The sequence below is a fragment of the Patella vulgata genome, chromosome 1 (genome assembly GCF_932274485.2).
Source record: "Patella vulgata chromosome 1, xgPatVulg1.2, whole genome shotgun sequence".
In the NCBI taxonomy this organism is placed as follows: Eukaryota; Metazoa; Mollusca; class Gastropoda; family Patellidae; genus Patella; species Patella vulgata.
Window position 1 is genome coordinate 732876 of NC_065879.2, and position 16872 is coordinate 749747.

Here is a 16872-nt window from a genome sequence, read left to right on the forward strand (position 1 = left end):
GTATAGGCTTTCTGTCATGTATTCTTACTTACAGTCCGAATACACCGCTGTATTAGTACATAATATATGTATAGGCTTTCTGTCATGTATTCTTACTTACAGTCCGAATACACCGCTGTATTAGTACATAATATATGTATAGGCTTTCTGTCATGTATTCTTACTTACAGTCCGAATAAACCGCTGTATTAGTACATAATATATTAGATAGGCTTTCTGTCATGTATTCTTACTTACAGTCCGAATACACCGCTGTATTAGTACATAATATATTAGATAGGCTTTCTGTCATGTCTTCTTACTTACAGTCCGAATACACCGCTGTATTAGTACATAATATATTAGATAGGCTTTCTGTCATGTATTCTTACTTACAGTCCGAATACACCGCTGTATTAGTACATAATATATATATAGGCTTTCTGTCATGTATTCTCAGTATGTAACTTGTGTTTATATTTTGTGCTTTCCCCCTTTCTTTATTCATCATACAGTCCGAAAAGGGTGTTTTATGTAATAAGTATCTATCTATCTAGATTATTAAATAATTATTGCAAACAATTATTCATACGCAGCAATATGCACTTTGGTGGTAAAGTATGGATGACGCTGGGTAGCATGCCTGGATGTCGGAGGTTCGATCCCCCGTGAACCAACCATCTTTCAGTTCGACAAAGGGATCTAGAATCGTTACACACTTTTAGTAATTGGCAGTATTGCCTAGACCACACGGTATTGATTTTATCAGAACTGGGATGGATAGGGTGTTTATTTACATGAGCGGTCAATGCAACCAGCTCTTCCCTTTCTTGGTGTGTGACTTAATCCAAATATTGGCTCCAACATTGTCAACATATACAACGGATATACATGTAGATAAAATAACATATAGGGGGAAAGTTATCTTTTGGTTGTCATAAACATGTCAATATGTTAATGTTTTAAAATGTTAATGTGGTGGAAATGTACCATATAATCTCTCAATTTCAATTTCTTTATTTGGGTATTTCTTACGTCATTGAGCGTAATTGACCACCTAATTAATAGCAGCAATCGGGAGATATAAAAGACCTGGGCTAAACAAATCACATGTCATTTGAGTTTGCGAGAACCAATGACGTTTTACAGACGCCTAGCCAGGTTAGACTTTGCGGGCGTGGGGTTGAGAGACTGACTATTATGAAGACGTCTGTTTAAAACTATGTATCCTGCTTCGACAACACTATTGTTGTTCCTGGTATATATCTGATCTGCATATCATGAGTAAGCAAATAACGTGAAGTCCTAAAGTTACAACAGAATCCAAGTAGTAAAACCATTAGACGATCAGGCCAAAACGATAGATATATAGCAGGGTAGTGTGTAGTAATATGGTCTTTAACTGATACTGATAATTGGTTCCACATATTATAGCGAAGTCATATCTCATACACTCAAATTGAATGAGTGATATGTTTATATATAAAAACAGTATTGGTTAAAACACTGGTTTTGTCCTTTCCATTGTCAAAATGGCCATCAAATTCTCACTTGTTTATGAAATGTGTATGGTGGACTAAATAAGGTAATGCGCCCCCACCCCCGGTTTTCGGAGTATGGGGATACCTTAAGCTTATACTATGTTTAGTCGTCAGGATGATACAACTGTTCTCGTTTTATACATTTTACTTGCCGTCGTGTATCTTTCGATTCCGAATTAATAATACAATTTATTGCTTGACTCAATAGTCTGTACAGTATTATAAATGGCAATTCATATGAACAAAAAAGTTTTTAAGAGCAAAAATGTTTTCTAAAATATATATTTTCAAGTTTAATTTAAAAAGAGGATGTTTCGTATAAGATCTCAGATATAATGGTAAACTATTCCACAGTTTAGGTGCCGCCACACATAGGGCACGGTCACCATACTGTTGGGACGTTTTCTTCCCATGGACTTTAAAAAAGAAGGGCACCAGCGTCACCCCAGTGTTACTCCTGGTACGTGCGGCACGCTTGTTTACAAAGGTTAATATTGTCAGTGAGTTAGCGAGCCGCTAAACCCTTACATTTCTAAATTAACAACTTTTGGGTTTGTTGTCCCTTTAAGAAAACATTAGTCACGATCAACAAAATGAACAACGGTGTCATTTTGAATGCGAAATACTGGATAAAAGAAAATTTTTGTGAATTGAACGCAAGATTATTTTTGGTAACAGAAATAGATCTTTTAGAAATTCAAAGTCCACCATCTAAGAATTGTTCACAAACAATTAGTCGGTCATTAAATTTGAACCAAGATAATATATTTGTTGAAGAAACTGTTTTGATTCTCGGGATTAAAATGAAAAATGGCTTAATGTCTTTTTTTTCTGCTCCATTCGGGCGACTTATGATGATAAGTATCAATGAGGGAAATGTCCTACTTTTATTTCGAATCTTAAATGTTGATTAAGCTAATTTCTAAACGATACACTTGTTCATCTGATACGAAGGACTAGACCCCCCCCCCCCTGTCCTGCATAATTGACAAGGGGAAGACATGCCACGAAATCCTCAAGAATGTTCTCGGTCAAACACCGGGATTGCACCCGGATCTACATTTCAATGAGCCAGCAACTTATTCATCGTGTCCCCGCTTTTCATTTATCCTTTTCACGTGACATATATGAAATGTTTAATGACAGAATAATAATTTCATTTTTATTACCAACCCTTTCACAATATTTGAATGAAATATACCACACGGGGTATTAATCTGTTTTTGATTTCTATTCCAATTTAATAAAACGTATAATAAGATACGTTTTTGCTTTATTCATTAGTTACAATTGTATAACGTTATTCGTGTATTTTAAATACTACAATTCAAGAGATCAAACAGTTCGCTGTTACAAATGTGATTAATACACGTTCATAACTTCTCGGGCTGTCTTATGTTTATAATATGTTGACGTGTATAAAATCATATTTAGTGTAATGGTAAACTATTCCACAGTTTAGGTGCCGCCACACATAGGGCACGGTCACCATATGTTTATAATATGTTGACGTGTATAAAATCATATTTAGTGTAATGGTAAACTATGAACAAACAAATAATATGATATCTATGGTGAATGATATAGCTGTATACAGAATAACATGTGTCATGGTGGTTTTCCCCGAGAATATATTAATGACTTTGTCCAGTTTTTAATTTTATGATGTTATCTACAGTTGGGAAACAACATCCAGAATTTACAGTCCATTTCTTATATTCAACATTTGTAATAATGACCTCTCCTAATGACCACCAAATTACAAGTCAACATCAATAAACATTTTTTTTAGCGTTATGCTGTCTCACTTCAATAAATTGTATTTTGAAACTCAAATTGATATATTTTCTGTGACTTGTTTCGTAAAGATATAAATGCATGCTTATAGAACATTTCATACGTATAATACATTTTTTTAGTTGAATTATACAAATAGACAGCGTATTAAGGGAGTTATCATTAAATTACAAAAACATGCTTATAGAATATGTCCTATGATAAAGTTTGGTAGTTGAATTATACAAATAGATAGTGTATTAAGGGAAAACTAGTAATTCTTAATTTAACAAAGGGCAGTACACTAAAATATATTATTATATTGCTTTGTGGATGAGGGGTGGTTTCATGTGCTCTAACATAGCATAGTGTGCCTCACACACCCCTCGACGACAGACACGCCCACTTACACATTTCACGACAGACACTAGTGGAAGATATGTTAATAAATACATTTAGGTCAACATGTGTTGTTCACGTTAACTAGCTTTCCTGGAGAATATTTTAATGAATACCTTCTTTTCATATTACTACTAAGTTTCTATTAATCTCTAGTTTTCCCGGGGAATATTTCGATGACGTATTGTACCCACCCACCATTCATTCTATTAAAATCTTTATTCTATTCTGTTCGTCAACCATTCATATTTTAATATTAACATATCTCGTGATACAAGCTCAGATTACCAGTAACTACAACAAACAAATATCTTATGATACAATGTATGATTACTAGTAACGACGCCAACTCTCGAGGCGACAGGATATAAAACAGTTACTTGGGACCGGCGCGTAATCTTGGGTGATTAGTTTGCCGATTGAAGCGAAATATTTGGCAAGAATAATGTTTCATTAATTTTACAGCACATGGAATCTGTAAATTTAAACGATGTGTGTAAATGTAACACTGTGACCTGAACCTAAACAGTATCTAACTAACGATTATCAATATATATATATATATGTGTGTGTTAGATTGTTTAGAAATATAAGGTAAAGCGTCAACCAGGTTTAACATACGTGTTGAAATTATTGTGTGGATTGATATAGTTTGAAGTAAAATTGGATATTCTGTCTTCTTGTGGAAATAGGAGTGACTTAATGCCATGACGGTTTAAACCGAGCTGTTTATAGCGCTTGAGTAATTCCAATATTTAGTAAAACATTATAAAATCTAAAACATTTAAGATGGCCTCTAGACACAAATGTAGTATATGTTTCGGTGATTTTGTCCGCCCTAAAATCATGCCTTGCTTTCACACTTTCTGTTTAACATGTTTACAACATCATATCACGCTCACTGCTCATAATGGGAAGATTAATTGTTCAATGTGTAGAACAGAAATAAATATACCAACAGGGGGAGCGGCCGGTTTTACCAATAACTTCTATATCGAAGACCGGGCTGGTAGGAATTTCTGTCCTAAACATGAAGAAATGGAATTAAAGTTTTATTGTCGTGATTGTTCGGTAGCTATCTGCTCTGACTGCATCGCTGTTGATCATGCTGATCATAAACGAGCTGAACTAAAAACTGTTGATCCTGAATTGAGACAATCATTAAAAACCATCAAACTAGAAATAGAAAATCAAATCAAACTTTTAAACAATCAGTTAGAATATTTAGACGAGAAATCAACAGATATCGAGGTGTTTGCTAAAACTTCTAAAGATAATGTTCTCAAGAAAGTTGAGTCCATCTGTAGTGAAGTCAGAAAACTAGGGAAAAAAATCAACGATAAGATTGATGTTCTCCGGGTAGAAGAAAGCAAGAAAGTAGAAGATCTTAAAGCGGGAATAAACAAAGATAAAACTCGACTACAGACTAGTGTTAAATGTGCTGATGATGTTTTTGGTGATGTGTCAACCATTCAGGTTATAAATATTCTACCACATATTGAAACTCTAGCTGAAGATCACAGTCCAATACGTTTCTGTAATCCTGTTGTTAAGTATTTCAATTTCCCTCAGACGAAGATAAACCCAGACTCCCTCACACGGCTGTTTGGTGAACTACATACCATGGACAGTCCAACCTTTACAACCTGTTTTAATATGGATCATATGAAGGAAGATCAACCCTACTGGAGTCCAGATTATTATATGGTACAGGATCTACCCTGGCATGTTGGTGTTTACCACGACACAGATAAATCAACACTGGGTATTTATCTGAATCTAAAGAACGTACAGGACACCAATGTTAAATCTTGTACAATTAAATATACACTTAAACTGATAAATAGAATACATGAGAGCAAGTCTATATCAAAACAGGGAAGTCAGACGTTTACACCAGATGGCAGTAGCCGGGGATGGGTAGAGTTTACTGACTGGAACAATATCAAATGCCAACCACGTGGTTTCACTGACAATAACAATGATTTTATAGTACAAGCAACAATTGAAATAAGTAAAATGTGTTTTACTTCATGTTTTGATCTGAAGAGAGCTGATACAGACACAAACTACAGGGATAACAAGTTGGTTATGTTACAGGATTTATACTGGAGAGCTGGAGTTGAACATCATCATAATCAATCAACTTTAGGAGTTTATCTGGACCTGAAAACAGAACAAGAAAAGAATTTGACGTCCTGCACAGCTGATTATAAACTTAAATTAGTTCATGGTACAGATGATTCTAAATCTATAGAAAAACAGTTTACCACTACTGATACATTATATACACCTGGCGGTACTGGACACGGTGCATCAGATATTATAGACTGGAATACATTACAGAATACATACGGTAGTATAGAATTTATAGACTGGAATACATTACAGAATGATGTAAACGGTTTTCTAGACAACGGCCATTTTACTATAGATACAACCGTTGAAGTTACTAGTTCAACTTTTACACACACGTTTAATTTAACTGATGTACCAACCGATACATCTCTTTATGGTGATAGTCATACTATACAATATCTACCATGGCGTATATGTGTTAAACATCATACAGATAAAACATCTTTAGGTTTGTACCTACATCTATACCCAGGTGTTGATAAAACAGTTAAAACATGTTCAACTAAATATAAACTAAAACTGATTCACCCAACAGATCAGAGTCAATCTAAAGAAGATGAAATAGAATATACATTTAAACCTGGTAGTGATGGATATGGCTGGCCTAAGTTTATAGACTGGGATGATTTTACTCGTAGATTTGTTGATGGTAACAAGTTTACAGTCCAGGCTACAATTACCATTACTGATATAGACAGATATTAACACTTGACAATCTAGACTACAATTACCATTGTAGCTCTATTCTACAATTACCACAATAAGATGACCTTCACCTGATCTAAATAGACTTAGCTGTGTATCAAATGACCTTCACCTGATGTAAATAGATTTACCTGTGTATCTGATGACCTGCTCCTGGTGTAAATAGATTTACCTGTGTATCAGATGACCTTCACCTGATGTAAATAGATTTACCTACGTGTATAAGATGACCTTCACCTGGTGTAAATAGATGGCCTTCCCCTGATATAAACAGACCCGCCTGTATATATGATGACGTCAGTTATAAAAATAGAAACAAGTGAGTAGAATGTGTCTATATATAGCTGGTATTTAATTGTTTGTGTATTTTTATACGTCCACATTATTATTTGTTGTCGCCTCTGTCCGTCCGCCCGCCCACAATTTGCTTGTGGACACTCTATAAATCACAATTTTTATCCGATTCCTTTCGATATTGGCAGGTATCGCGCACCGTAGGTTCGTGGATTATGGCCCCTGATTGTTCAATGTTCATCCGATTTTGATGAGACTTGAAATGTATGTTTATAACCCAATGATTTTGGTTCCTTTCGATATTCGCGCATACCGGGTCGTAAATTCCTGGAATATCCTGATTGTAAGAATATATGACCGTTATACTTTAATGACGGTTGAGTTCGAATTTCGTGAAAATCTGACCGAAACTGCCGGACAAAATGGCCGCTCCTCGTACGCAAATAGTGTAAAAATATAGTATATCAAGGTTGTGGATCCTATATAAGTCATAATTTTGATCCGATTTTGATGAAACTTTAAATTTATGTTTATATCACAAAGATCTCGGCTCCTTTTGATAATTGCGCATATCGGAACGTAACTTCCTGGTTGATGGCCCTGATTGTTCGAAAAATCACTGTTTTTTTTTAGCTAGTGGGCCATCTAGAAGTCACAACATGTAGTATTCAATTTTAAACAAACGTTTAATATATCACCGCTACACCTAAATGAAGGTTGTCTTCGAATTTTGGAATCTGACAGACAAAATGCTCGCTCCTTATAGTTAATATTCCGTGTCAAAATTCGGATCATCGTACAAAATTCTGATGATCCAATTAAATATATTCTGAAAGGTAATTGAATAAGCTTTCTAAATATACTGAGCGCCATGGAAAACGCATCACTTTTTTTTCCCAAATATTTTATTACTAGGTGGTTTTGTATGTATAATAATATTATGCAATACTATGAACTATTGTTTCACACAATGCTCCCAAACTCAAAAAATATCGGCCCGTGTGCACAAAAAAAAAATTGCACGAGATGCACATGAAAAACCCAATATTCACGTGCAGCATTGTGTGTGAGCCCTTTAAAAGCATGTTTTCAACTTAATGTACAGTACATGAACTGTGAAACGTCAATCTGTCGTAATTTGTTGTTGGACGTGTGAAGGAATCGAGCTACAGAGGCCGACACTAACTGAAAATAAACGGAATGAAACCATGGGAATGCTATTGCCAGACACTTCAATTATTGTCATCAGTCCATTATTGTAAGGTTGGTGGAACGTGTTCGAGTCACTGGATCAACACGTGACCGTCAACGTCCTGGTCCACAACGCGTTACAGCCCAGGCTCAAGACCGCTACATCCGGGTCACTCATCTGCGTGACAGATTCCGCCCAGCGACTCGAACAGGTGCAGCAGTCGTCGGAAGACAAGGACCTGTAAGTGCCAACACTGTAAGACGTCTTCTAAGAGAAGTAGGACTCCGTGCACGACGACCTTATGTTGGAGCTATCCTCAGGGATCATCACCGTCAGCGGCGTTTGATATGGGCTCAAGGACGCCAGTCATGAAGAAGAGTAGACTGGCAAAGTGTGCTCTTCAGTGATGAGAGTCGCTTTCATCTTTATCACGCTGATGGCCGTCAACGTGTGTGGAGACGTCTTGGGGAACGTCTTGCAGACTGCTGCGTCTTCGAATCGAATCGATGGGGTGGGGGAAGTGTAATGGTGTGGGGAGGCTTCACATTTCATCACGGACCGCCCTACACATTTGCAGGGGTCGCGTTAATGCTGTAGCCTACCGTGATGATGTCTTGCAACCAATTGTTGTTCCGATGTTTCGAGCGCACCCACAACTTCAGCACTTCCAACAGGATGATGCACGTCCGCATACCACCCGTTTTAGTATGGACTACCTGCTGCTAACAACATCAATGTCTTGGACTGGCCAGCCATGTCTCCGGACATGGCACCGATAGAACATGTCTGGGATGAGATTGGACGCCGTCTGTAGCGGAGACCACAGATGCACACCATTGCTGCTTTAGACGCTGCTCTTGTCCAAGAATGGAACAGTTTGCCCCAGAACTTCTTTCAAACATTGGTAAATTCCATGCGACGTCGCTGCACAGCGTGCGTAAGAGCCCGTGGAGGACACACGCGCTACTGACATCTGTGTCGTACTTTTGGTTTTGACCCCTCTGACTTTGTACCGTTGATTACAGATTAAACATCCATAAGTGTACAAATGTGTTGTTATTGACGTGTTCCCATTTGAATATTGTTCACAATAAGAAGCAAAATAAATAAGATATGTTTACAGGATCATTTTGTTATACGAAAAACTAAGTGATGCGTTTTCCATGGCGCTCAGTATATTATTAGTAAAAGTTGGCACAATCATATTAAAGGGGCACGCTCTCAACTTGAACATAGCCAATTTAAGAATATATAGAGCTGGATGCTCAGAATTTTGAACGATGATCCGAATTTTGACTCGGAATATTATCGTTCTTTCACTTTAAAATATTGAAAAATTGGGGACGTTTATGATGAGAGTGCACCCCTTTAATATAACTATGCCAACTTTTATTAATAATATTTTGAAAGTTTATTGTATTACATTTTCGAATATATGTTGTTAGATGCTAAGAATTTTGTAAGATAATCCGAAATTACACCTCAATTCTGAGCTATAGGAAAGGATAATATATTCTACTTTCATTTTATACATGTAACGTTGGATTTTATTGGTTGATAAAAATAGATGAGTTTGGGCTGTTGCGGTTTTTATTCTGAATAGGTTGTCAATGAACAGGTCGCCTGCTTCATCGTCGAATAGGTCGCTAGGTGAATTGGTCGCCAATTTATGTTCGTTATACTCTGGGAAGTTATTCGCGAGATTTTTGGGATATAAACACATGATTAATTTGAAAACATTTCACTAAAATACACAATTATTTTCAGGAAGATGGAAACATTAAAAGAAATTGTGACCAATAGAATCTGGTACACCATAAATGCAAACTTTAATGAGCCATCAATCCAATCTACCCCTCTTCACTAACTACATGTATTTATATTGTAAAGTTTAAATAATGTAAATCTTATCTAATCCACTTCACTAACTATAGTTATTTATATTGTAAAGTTTAGATACTGTAAATCTATCCCACTTCACTGACTATAGTTATTTATATTGTACAGGTTAAATACTGTAAATCTACCCCACGTCTCTAACTACAGTTATTTATACTTTAGAATCTGCTTTAATATATAAAAAAAACTATTGTGTTATGCTATCGTTTAGTTGATTTATTTTATGTGAAAGTGAAAGAGTCGGCTTACTCTGTGGTTTTTGAACCACTCGCTTAACCGCCCATTGTCTTTATTTACATGTAGGGTCGCCTATCCAATCTCGTGGGTTTTCTCCGGGTCCTCCGGTTTCCTCCCATTGCTAAAGACCCCTACGCTCAAACGAATTATTGAAATAAAATCACTACAGTATGGGGTGCTCGATTGTCAGTCCGGAACGTCCCGAATTGACAGAATCGCAATCAAGTGATACGGAATTCAGTCCTGTTACAGTTCTGCCAGTCCCGACAGCTGAGGTGGTGCGAGTAGAATCGTGACGTATTTTAAGTAACAAATATGTTTCAGCTGGCATGATTAGTTGAGATTATGCAGTCCCCACATGCGTCGTACTCCGAAATGCTCCTTTTCACTCGATTGACACTAATTTTGGAATTAAGAGAATTTTATTCTTGAACGTTCAATCGAGTATCCACATTGGCTTTAAAGGGACCATCCCGATTTTAACAGAGTCTCGGAAATACAGCTGTGTGCTATGAGGAAAATTTTCCGGACAGCACATGGCCTACTCTTATATCGAATTCCAACAGTCAAGGAATCTTTTACGTGCACGCCAATGTGTACACGGGACCTCGGCTGATCATCCCATCCGAAAGACTAAGACAGCTGTTCTTATCACATCCTTCGTACTGCATCACTAACAAGGCGGGACCACGCCGGAAAAGCTGGATGAACTTTCTCGGCCAATGCAGGGATCGAAAACACTCGACCTCCAGGCTAGCGAGCCAGCATCTTACCCACTGTGACCCTGTGTCTGAATGCAAGTCTGTGTAGGAATGAACAGTAAGCGCCAAATTATAGAGGATTGGTGTATTTACCTTGTCTCAAAATTTCAGCTGCAAATATTCAGTCGTTCATTTCCAGATGAAGACTGGCTGGTTTAAGTTGTTTGCAAACATATCACATATATCGAGTTAGTTGCTCGGCCCTAAGGTAGAGGATACTAAGGGATTTTAAAACAAATTTATCAGTTTTATTTCTCAAAATATAATCGAGATTGGCCCTTTAATCGCTGTAACTTCTATACGGGTTGTGGTTTGTTAGTAGCATGGTAATAAATTGGTGGAGAATTCTCAAAGACTAGGGTTTAGCATCCACTCAAAAGAAGAGAGAGAAATGGGGTTTATTGTCCACTCGACACAAACTAGGTCATTTCGGGACTAACATATGGTTCAATTGGGGTTTTTAGCAGTGGGAGGAAACTGGAGGACCTGGAGAAAACCCAGAAGGTTGGACAGGCGACCCTACTCCTTGTCAGGTACAACCGGGGATTCGAAACCCCGCCAGTTGACTCAATGACAGACCTTATGATACAGCGTGCAAGTGCTAATCATTCGGTCTAGGTCCAGGAGGGAGTCCAAAGCCCTTTCTCTCCCGAGCTTGTCCTTCATTTTCAGGAGGTTCAGGGAAGGAATGGGAGGGTCAAATCCTCGGTGGGCCCCTATCCGCTCTGGACCATTCTCAGCGCTAGCTGAGGGTGGCCGTGTGTGGTTGAAATCCACCCAAGTAGTTGTTGAAATCCATAAATGAAATGAAATGAAATGGGGTTTAACGTCCTACTGTTCTGCTCCTGACTGGGCTAATGAAGACGAGGATATGCCATACTGTGTGTTATGAGGGAAATTGCCCAGGCAGCGGCACTATAGCCTACTCTTATATCGAATTCCAACTGCCAAGGGATCTTATACGTGCACGCCAATGTGTACACGAGACCACTTACAAGGGAAAACCACGTCGGAAAATCACGATGAACTTTCTCAGCCAATGCAGGGATCGAACACGCGACCTCCAGGTTAGCGAGCCAGCGTCTTACCCCCCCCCCCCCCACCGCCGAAAGAAAATTTGCCGACCATAACTCTAAAATAGGCCTACCTACTGTAGACTGTGTCACGGGTGCACCCCCCCCCCCCCTAAAAACTTCACCCCCCCACCACGGCCAACAAGCTGGCTACGGGACCGAATTAGAGATTGATTAATAGTTTATTAAAACAGTATTTATATGCATGAAACATATTATGGTATATATAGTGCAATAAACAATTTAATATTATAGCTATATTTATTCATTTATAATTGCAAATTGTGCCAATTGTCACTTTCGACAAATAGCCTTTTATCGTTATCAAGCACAATAAGATAATGATAAGAGGCTACTTGTCGAAATGTCGTGCTTTTAGAATAAACCAGTGATTGTTTCCCATATAAACTGTGTTCTGTTAAGATGTGACCATGACAAGATGACAAGATGTGACCATGACAAGATCTGACCATGACATGACAAGATCTGACCATGACAAGATCTGACCATGACAAGTGTAGACCAGCTCCTTCTCGGCTCATACGGAAAATTCAAACCTGGAACATTTAGTTCAGTCTTCACTGCTCCTACCCCTTGCCCAATGAAGGTGCATCCTACCCCAACCCTGTGGGGTCAAGCAGCTTTATTTGAATAAATTCGAATAACAGCAAACTAATAGCAGCATAATTACATTCATTCATATACATTTGTATCAAAAGTACATGTAAGTCAAAACTATTCAAATTTATCCCTCTGTGATGTCCCAGGGTATAGTGGAGTAGAACGGGATGTTCCTACAGCTCTTTCATGTTAATAATAAACCCTTTTTCTGTCCATTTCACTATTACCGTACTTAAATCGTCCCTTTAAAAGTAACCCTGTCCTGGACAACCAATTGTATTAATTGAGCACATCTATATAAACACCACCCTCGCAACATATCTACTACATTTCATCGAAATCCATCAAAATGTTTAGTCGAGAATTACTTATTACTAATAACGGACGAACGGACAGAAGTGATGACGACATGGTTGGCGAAAAGGGACGCAAATTGTTGACAGTGTTAAAGTTCATCAAACCGATCAGCTTGGTCGTCAATAACATTAAAAGGATAACATTGGGTTAATTAAATGTAGCTCACAATATTAACTTATCTTCTTCTGCAAATTCAATTCTAAAACAAATTTTTAAAATATTCAGAAAAAAAAGTTTTAGAAGTATATCTGGATAATAAATATTTCCTATTTAGTGTAAATAGGTTCATAAAATAGTACGCGAAGACATGACATGAGTAAAATGCATCGATTTTGCCTGGACCAGTTACATGTACTACGTCTGATGTACATGTAAGCAAAGCACATGCTATCAAGGACATATGATGTGACGTCACATGTACACCTATATACTGTTCGTGAACATAAAGGTCAGTCATCCTCTACAGAGTTAAAGAAGGCATCCCCATTACTGCTGTGGCATTTACCTACATTAGGCATTGGTTTCAATGAGCTGTCGACGCTTTAATGTATTTTAAAATACAGTAATTGCTATTTCTATGATAAACAGCAAATTTGGCGTGGTTCGGGCTACTCTTTACAGAATTCGACGGAATTGTCGAGACTGACCTCTCAATAGGATGCCATATTAATAGTAAAGGCAGATATCAATAGTGGACTTAATTGACAATATTTTTAAAAATTATAACAAAAATACTGACCGCTGGGCACATTAGAGGAGAGAACATTTTTTAAAGGAATGAAACCAAAGAATTTATCATCACTGTTTATATAGAGCTGTACTCTAACTATAGTTTCCTCCACAGATCCAGAAGGTGAAACATCTGAAACCTACAAATCACACCTGCTTGCATAGATAAAAATCCTCGCTCGCCCCCATCATCACCCGTCCCCCATCTAGGCCACCTCAAAAACAAATGATGCTCATTGTCAAAGGCTAATTGATTTTATTTAAAAACTTGTAAATTTGTTTATAAATTATCTCCCTTTAAAGTATGTACATGTACATGTATTATAACCATATACTACTCACAGCTATAGGTCAAAGATCTATATGTATTTAGCCGGTGCTTGGTGCTGATGACACAACACACTCCTCATTATCATGGAAGACCTTTACAATCCATGTTTGTATTCGGTTTGAATCTGGTAAATCCACACGCCTCTAAATTACTACAATTTTTTTGGTTTGAATATCCAGTATTATAAGATAAGATAAGATAAGATAAGATTTTATTGTATCATAACACCCATTTCAGGCCGCATACAATTCATATACATGACATAAGTAACATGACAAAAAATAAATAGCAATATACATATATATATTTATAAGAATACTAAACATAAAATACATAGGTTCATGTTAAAAGTGAAAATATCTATCAGAAACATTACTTCAAAAATGTATAGATGTCAAAAGGATAAAAAAATAAAATGTGAAATTTTGCCTTGTAATACCTTATTAGGTCGAGGCTTGATTTCTACGTTGAAATGCTTTATATATATAATGGCATACACTCACAGAAACTGAAGGGGGAGGGTCAAATAGATTTTCAAACGTTATGGCCAAATTGTTGTTACTGAATGTAGCAGAAAGAATATTTAGCCTAAGAGATTGATAGTGTGGACATTCAATTAAGAAGTGAAATTCGGTTTCTGCTTTAGAGAGGGAACAGAGTGCACATAGTCTCATATCAGGGGGGACGTTCTTGTACCGGCCCCTCTCTATTTCTAGTTTATGGGAACTCAATCGTAGTGCGGTCATAGCAGACTTGAAGTTTTTATTGTGTGCATGAAGCAAATAATTAGCTGGATAGTCTATAGTAGGTTTTACAGTGCCGTAAGTTCTAAGTTTTGAATTGCCAGAAATATATTCGGTTTTATAAATAGTATTGAATTGGGACCTTATGGCCGTTTGAATGTTAGATTTTGAAAGTTGCAAGGGAGATAAGTTGAACTGGTCCATGAGGGAGGATATTGCTGCTGACCATGATAATTTGGGATTTGATTTGCCTATTTCTACATCTTCCACATATGCGGCGGATAGTAAAGGATTTGTACGTTTTATGTCGGGTGTATTTAATCTTTTATAAAATAGCAACATTCGTTGGTAAATATCAATTGGAATTGGGAAGATACCTAGTTCAGCCAATGATCCTATGTTTGATGATTTTTTGGGTTGGAGTAAAATGGATTTGCAAGTTTTTATTGTGATTTTATTATGCTCCACATAGTTCCATTTGTGTAAATTCACATTTCTGCTATGTACTATTTGCGACCCCCATACATCACAGGCATACAGAGCTATTTGTTTCACTACTATATGACACAATTTACTAGAAGTTGTTTGATTCTAATATCCAGTCTTAATATGACACAATTTAAACCACCACTTTAACATTTTAAACAGTCTTACTTAATCATAATGTCCATACATTACATATAAAATTAAATTCATGTTTATTATTTGTCTATCAAGGTTCCTTTTGGTCGTTTTGATGCCTCAGCTTCTTCTAATAATTTACGTTTATTCATCCCTTTCCGTAATAACTTTTTCTCTATACTATACACCAATCAACAAGTCCTGTAAGGAAAACATTTAAACTGGTGGGTGGGGGGTTGCCTTATGTCTTAAAGAAACGTAGCTTAGGAAAATTAATCATGGTCCTTTACTGGGGTGGGGGTAGGGGAGATAATTCTCTGATTGAGAATTTTGACAAGGTTTATCCTGAGACCAAAGATAGCCACATAAAGTGTTGAAATGCCCCCACACAGCAACGTTGTATTACAACTGTATTACAACTGTTCAACTGTAGAACTTGGTCCGATAAAAGGTTCCAATGAGCGATTACGCGTGGGAAGAATGAGTGTTGATATGCGTTAATTTTACAGTGGTATGGTATGAACTTTCTGTTGTGTCGAACTGATGGATCTGGTAGTATAGATGTTGGTACTGCTACCAGCTTATGCATGACTTTGTACATACGTACTTAGTCCGAATGTTGTCTGCGTTGTTCCAGTGATGGCCAGTTCAGCTGGTGTATCATGAGTGTAACGCTACTAGGGTTCTGATAATTATATGGCTTGCTAAGTACGAATCTAGCTGCATAACGTTGGATCTGTTCTATTTGTTTCACTTGTGTTTTCTGCTGCGGGTTCCAAATTGGTGAACTATACTCAGGTTTCGGTCGTACTAATGTTTGGTAAGCCCGTTCTTTCACGTTTTTGGGGCAATGTTTTAGACTTCTGAATGCGTAACAACGTTCGCAAAAGTCTTTGGGGTGCGTTGGCCATTTTTTTAAACAGTTTTTATCGGGATAATGTCGCCCATATACAGGGGATTTTTTGTTCTGAAGTGATGCTTTATTTACTTTGGGACCATACCCGATCAGCTGAAATAGGAATCAAAGTTGTTTGTAACATTTGAAATAAACATGTCTATTGGGGTCACTAGGGGGCGTTCTGAAGTACAGAAACCAGATGATATTCTCTTCTGGAGGGCACTTTATATTAATAGGTCAGTGGCACTATTCTCACGAAAGAGGAATTTTGTCCACCATGCAAACCAGTCTTCTACTAGTTCTACCGGGATTTTTTGATATGTTCAGCTTGGAATCCGTTCTGGAGTAGGAACCCAGGGTATTATTTGTTCTGAAGTTGTGTTTTATTTACTTTAGAACCATACCCTATCAGCTGAAAAAGGAATCAAAGTTGTCCGTCATATTTTGAAATAAACCTACGCACTCGGGTCACTAGGGGGCGTTCTGAAGCCAGAAGCCGGGGAATTTTTTGTTCTGAAGGGCACTTTTCAAGTTTGCCTTAGCAACGTGAACAAATGTAGCAAAGATTAAAGGAGCT

The 16872-nt window shown here is 37.3% G+C and overlaps 1 protein-coding gene across 1 annotated transcript; it reads left to right on the forward strand.

The window, feature by feature from the left end:
- The first annotated feature begins 3988 nt into the window (after positions 1–3988).
- Positions 3989–10127, forward strand: LOC126808528 (uncharacterized). Its single transcript, XM_050533347.1, has 2 exons — positions 3989–6858; positions 9793–10127. The coding sequence occupies exon 1, from the start codon at positions 4485–4487 to the stop codon at positions 6537–6539; it is 2055 nt and encodes a 684-aa protein (XP_050389304.1). The 5' UTR covers positions 3989–4484; the 3' UTR covers positions 6540–6858; positions 9793–10127.
- Positions 10128–16872: the final 6745 nt, after the last annotated feature.

What these genes read in the sequence shown, in the direction of transcription:
- LOC126808528 (XM_050533347.1), top strand. Translation starts at nt 4,485, where the DNA reads ATGGCCTCTAGACACAAATGTAGTATATGTTTCGGTGATTTTGTCCGC.